Below are 5,900 nucleotides of genomic sequence, written 5' to 3'. Positions count from 1 at the left end.
GGCTCCAGCATACAGAGGCTAATGGGCACAGACCCTACAATGATCACCCCTCAGGCACAGGCTGAGGGCTTGCGGGCACATGAGGTTATGACAACAACCCGTGCTGCCCGAGAAGCCATCCGTGTTGCTTCCAAAGTAATAGCCAAACCGTCGCCTTGGTCCACAATAAAGCAGAGTGAGAGTGAAAGCTTCACTCAGTTTGTGGATCGTTTACAGGCTGCCTTGGATTCCTCAACATTACCCTCAAAGGCAAAGGGTCCTGTGCTGGCAGAGTGCCTACGCCAGCAATGCAACTCAGCCACCAAGGACATTTTAAGATCACTGCCGCAAGGGTCTAATCTAGCTGCCATGATCAGACATGTTGCAAGGGAAGAACACCTAGTTCCCATTCAAGCAGCAGTTCACACTGCAATAACGAGTGTCATGGCATGCTTTAAGTGTGGCCAAGCTGGGCACGTGGCAACAAACTGCCCCCAGTCAGGACGCCCACCAGCAGCTGCTCCACCACGCCAGGGGAGACCTAGGGGACCATGCTGGGCATGTGGAAAGAAAGGGCATTTAGCTACGGAATGCAGATCCAGGCATCAGGGAAACGGGAGAGGGAGGGGGCAGTCGGGCCGTATCCAGCCTCCTCCCACCTGGAACATGCAGCGGCCCAGCTACAGCAACCCCCAATGGGGCACAGGGCTCTCATGCCCACCACCACAACCCCCTCAGGGAATGACCAACTTTGTCGCCCAGCCAAAGGCTCAACCGAACCCATCTGCACCTCAGGAATACCAAGAACAGCTCCCTGGGGTCGAGACCCCTGGGTGGCTTTGGCCATGAAAGCATGGGAACGGGACCCATGGGTGGCCTTCGCCGTGAAGGTGGGGAAAACACCCTCTGATCATGTGGGCAGTGTGTCGTCTCCACAACAGCTCCGACGACTTGGCCATCTGCCTTCCCTTTTGGGTGGACACAGGGTCAGATGTCACCGTCATCCCAGACATACATTGGCCTCGACCATGGAAGCTAGAAGTAGCCCCCATGGTGGGCAGAGTTGGAGGGCTGTCCCGAGCCCACAAGAGCACCCAACCCGTGGCAATAACCCTCTGCACTGAGAGAGGACCGGGAAGAACTATCACCCTCACTGCATTTGTGATGTCGGACTGCCCACCCTTGCTAGGGAGGGATGCCCTAGCCCTGCTGGATGTTAGGGTGACAAATTTATTCTAAGGGCCACTGTCGCGTACCCGCCATTGCCCATCAAGCTGACTTGGAAATCAGCCGACCCAGTGTGGGTCGAACAGTGGCCCTTGTCAACGCCTCGAATGATTGCCCTCATTGAGTTAGTTAGCCGTGAATTACACAAGAATCATATAGAACCCTCCACGAGTCCATGGAACACTCCGATCTTCGTAATACCTAAGCGGTCTGGTGAAGGCTTTCGTCTCCTGCACGACTTGCGGGAAGTGAACAAGAGAATCCAGCCTATAGGCCCCGTGCAAACTTCACTGCCCATGAACTCTGGGATACCAAAAGGACAACCCTGTGCAGTGCTTGACATCAAAGACTGCTTCTTTTCTATTCCCCTGCACGAAGACGACAAGGAGCGTTTCGCCTTCTCCATCGTCTTCCCAAACAGCCAGCGGCCCAACCTACGCTTCCAATGGAGGATGCTTCCACAAGGAATGCTCAACTCCCCGACTATCTGCCAGATCACCGTGGACCGAGCGCTAGCACCAGTCCGGCAGAGCAATCCGACTGTAACCATCGTGCAGTACATGGACGACATCCTGATCGCCGCACCATCCATGAGACAAGTGGACCAGCTGGTGTCTACCATCTCCGAGACCTTAAGGACAAATGGCTTTGAGGTAGCGAGTGCAAAAATAAAAAAGGGACCATGCGTGACCTTCCTAGGAGTGGGAATCACAAGCTCCTACATAACTCCTCCCCAGATGAAAATCCGCCGAGACATCAAGACGCTCCACGACGTGCAACAGCTGGTAGGGTCCTTACAGTGGCTCCGCAACATCGTCCTGATTCCTCCCGAGGTCATGGACCCTCTGAATGACCTCTTGAAAGGGAAGAACCCATGGGAGCAAAAAACCCTGACACCGGAAGCGGTAAGCTCCCTCAACTTCATCGAACGTCAGAGAGCATGCTCACCAGATGGGACTCAAGTGCTCCAGTCGATCTGTATGTCCACTTTCCAAAAAAAGGGGGGAGTGGGAGCCTTAGCCCAAGGACCCCCCCACAAGGCCCAACCGATACTATGGGTGGTCTTGGGGAAACCGTCATGTGCCTTTTCCCTGGGAGTCGAGTGCCTCTGCAGCCTCATCATGAAAGGCAGGAAACTCGCCCTAAGACATCTGGGCATCAAACCTTCCAAGATAAGCTTGCCTCTCCGCAAACAGCTCTCTGTGCAGTCAACAACAATATCGGAATATCTAGCCATGGCCCTTACAGGCTTTGGAGGAGAGATTCGCTACGTGGAAAAACCCCCTTGGACTCGGCTGCTCACGGTCATCAATATCGACCTCCCACCAAAAGTACTTGACCGACCAGCAGGCGGGACCAACCATCTTCACAGACGCATCATCGCAGACCTCCACCGCGGCGGCAGTATGGCAGTCAGGAGAACAGTGGCAATGTGTCAAGGTAACTGACCCCACGCTTTCGGTCCAACAGCTTGAAGCAGCAGCTGTAGTGCTAGCGTGCGGACTGTTCCCAGAAGAACACCTTAACATTGTGACTGATTCCATATTTGTGGCCAAGCTCTGCCTAGCCATGTCCAGACCAGGTGTGTCAGTGTCCACAGTGGCAACGATGCTGGAGGAAGCACTCTATTCACAGAAAGGCACCATATCAGTCATCCACGTCAACAGCCACGACCCGATCAAAGGATTCTACCAAATAGGCAACGACAAGGCTGATGCCGCCGCAAAGGGCGTATGGACACTGAAAGAAGCTCGTCAGTTGCACAAATCCCTTCACATCGGAGCTAAAGCGCTTGCGAAAAGGTGCGGGATTTCTACCGCGGACACAAAGCACGTCGTCGCTACGTGCCCCCACTGCCAGAAGTCGCCACTGTGGTTGAGTGGCGTCAACCCCAGAGGCCTCAAAGCCTCAGAAATATGGCAAACAGACTTCACACAATGCCAGCTGTTGAAACCCCGAGCGTGGCTTGCGGTTACCATAGATACATACAGTGGCATGATTGTGGCCACACAGCATCTCAAGACCGATTCCAAAGCGACCATCCAACATTGGCTAACAGCCATGGCATGGCTTGGAGTTCCAAAACAGATAACGGCCCAAACTTCATCTCAAAGGTAGTCCAAGCATTCACCTCGAAATGGAACATCGCCTTGGTGCATGGCATCCCATACAACAGCACCGGGCAAGCCATCGTCGAAAGAGCAAACCAGACTCTGAAAACTAAGCTGGAAGTGCTAGCAAAGGCAGAAGGCTTCACCAATGCCATTCCCCTGGGTGACCAGGTGCGCATGCTGGCAACTGCGCTGCTAGCGTTAAATCAATTCCCTAGGGGGGACGAAACAAACAGTCCTGCTCAGAGACACTGGGCCACTCGGGCGCTAGAGGAAGGCCCACGGGTGGTGATCAAAAATGAACTAGGGGAGTGGGAACAGGGTTGGAGATTAGTGCTCACGGGGCGGGGATATGCAGCCGTTAAAAAAGACGGGGACATTAAATGGTGCCCACTCAAATCCATTAAACCAGACCTTCATAGGGAAACTCATGATAATTGTGAGACTTTGTTTACAGGACTGGATCATTGGACGTCCCCGAAACTCATATGCCTCACTACCGGGAAAGAGAGGGAGGCCATCGAGCGACCCGACATCACCTGAGAAGCTCGCGCCATCAAAATTAAAGCAGCAACGGTATCTCTGTGTAATCTCGCTTCTAGGGTTAGTAGGCGGAGGACAAGCCGACACAAAACATTACCCTCACCAGCCATTCAGGTGGGTTCTACGCCATCTCTCAGGTGAGGGGGTCATCAAAGAAATTGTTACAGCCGACACCCCATCTTTCGAGTTCAGGTTAAAAGACATTTTTTCCATGCATACAGGGCACCCCAGATTTCAGGAGACAACAGTATTTGGGATGTACTGGTGCCCTGCTTCCAACCCAGGAAAAAGTTATTGTAATTACCCAGGGCATGGATATTGTCGATATTGGGGGTGTGAAACTATTGTGATAAGCAATAGATGGACACCTCAACAGCCGGATAAGTTCCTGCAAATTAAGTACACTCCACACAGCTGTATGGAACCAAAATATGACATGGATGGGTATGCGCTTATGCCCGGAGGCTTGAAACAACACACTTGCACAGGTTATATAATGACAATCCTGCAGCCGACCCATGATGCCTGGGCCACAGGTAAAGTGTGGACAGCGTATGCTCATCTCTCTAGCCACAGCATCTGGGCGAACATACAAATTATCAGACTCCCAGCTTCAATATCCCAATCAGCCGGACCCAATCCGGTTCTAGTAATGAGTAGACCCAAGGAGGGGATCGCAGCTAACGGTAGTTCTAGCCGCGAAACACAGAGGTCGAAACTAGCCTCCCCATCCGAGCTCTTAACCAAACCAACCCTCTCCAATCCATTCTTAAGCGTGTTAAATGCTACCTTCTTATCGTTAAACCAATCCAACCCGAACTTCACAGAATCATGCTGGTTATGCTATGATGCACAACCCCCTTTTTACGAAGGTGTTGCCTTCGATCTCCCATTCATCTTCTCAAAGTCAAACAATCCACGCCAATGCAGATGGGACACCCCCCGGAGAGGTATCACCCTAAGTCAGGTTACGGGCCAGGGCAAATGCTTTGGCAATGCAACCTTGGCAAAGCAGATGGGCAACGTCTGCAAGGAATTCGTCAAACTTAAGGGAGGGAAGTTCCAGTGGGTGATCCCAGCTGCATTGGGAATGTGGGTCTGTCACAGATCCGGGGTAAGCCCATGTGTACTCCTTGACAAATTCGACCATTCTACTGACTTTTGTGTCCAAGTTCTAATTGTCCCCAGAGTCCTGTATTGCCAGGAAGAAGAGGTGTACCGCTTGGTCGAGGAACCCAACCGGCTCTACAAACGAGAGGTGATAACAGGCGTCACCATCGTAATGCTCCTCGGTTTAGGAGCTACCGGCACTGCCACAGGCATCTCGGCCCTTGTAACACAACATCAAGGACTGGCACAACTGCAGATGACACTTGAGGACTTGCAAAGGATCGAGAAATCCATCTCTTCCCTGGAAAAATCCCTTTCCTCACTCTCAGAGGTTGTCCTCCAAAACAGGAGAGGACTGGACCTCTTGTTCATGCAGCAAGGGGGCCTGTGTGCTGCCTTGAGAGAGGAATGCTGCTTTTATGCAGACCACACTGGAGTCGTCAGAGACTCCATGGCCGAACTGAGAAATCGGCTAAACCTAAGGAAAGCAGATAGAGAAGCTCAACAGGGCTGGTTCGAGTCGTGGTTCAACCGGTCTCCATGGCTCACCACCCTGATTTCTACCCTAATAGGCCCAGTCACTATAATCTTACTAACCCTAATCTTCGGGCCTTGCATATTAAACAAACTGGTGCTATTTGTTAAAAGGCGTTTGGAAACGGCTAACATTTTGTTTCCCGAGCACCGACAATTACTTTAAGGCGTGCCACTTACTAACACACTTGCGATTTTACGTTAATTCTACTAACCCATGAAATTTTGTAACCTTTACATTTTATAAGATTTTTACTAATCATGAGGGGGGGGGGAAATGTGGAGAGCTAGGGATCTGCGTGCGGAAGATCTCGGGCTGTACGGGTAGATAAGAAGGCCCCCCTCATCCTGCAGTCTGACCTTTGCTCTGTACCCGGCCACACCCGGCCGGACGTG

General features: G+C 52.2%; 1 protein-coding gene across 1 annotated transcript; it reads left to right on the top strand.

Annotated features, from left to right (window-relative positions):
* Positions 1-4,525: 4,525 nt before the first annotated feature.
* On the top strand, positions 4,526-5,672 carry LOC118701498 (MLV-related proviral Env polyprotein-like). Its single transcript, XM_036406145.1, has one exon. It carries the CDS (start codon positions 4,876-4,878, stop codon positions 5,668-5,670), a length of 795 nt encoding a protein of 264 aa, XP_036262038.1. The 5' UTR covers positions 4,526-4,875; the 3' UTR covers positions 5,671-5,672.
* Positions 5,673-5,900: the final 228 nt, after the last annotated feature.

Source organism: Molothrus ater, chromosome W (assembly GCF_012460135.2).
Source record: "Molothrus ater isolate BHLD 08-10-18 breed brown headed cowbird chromosome W, BPBGC_Mater_1.1, whole genome shotgun sequence".
Classification (NCBI taxonomy): domain Eukaryota; kingdom Metazoa; phylum Chordata; class Aves; order Passeriformes; family Icteridae; genus Molothrus; species Molothrus ater.
This window is presented reverse-complemented; position numbering and strand designations above follow the sequence as displayed.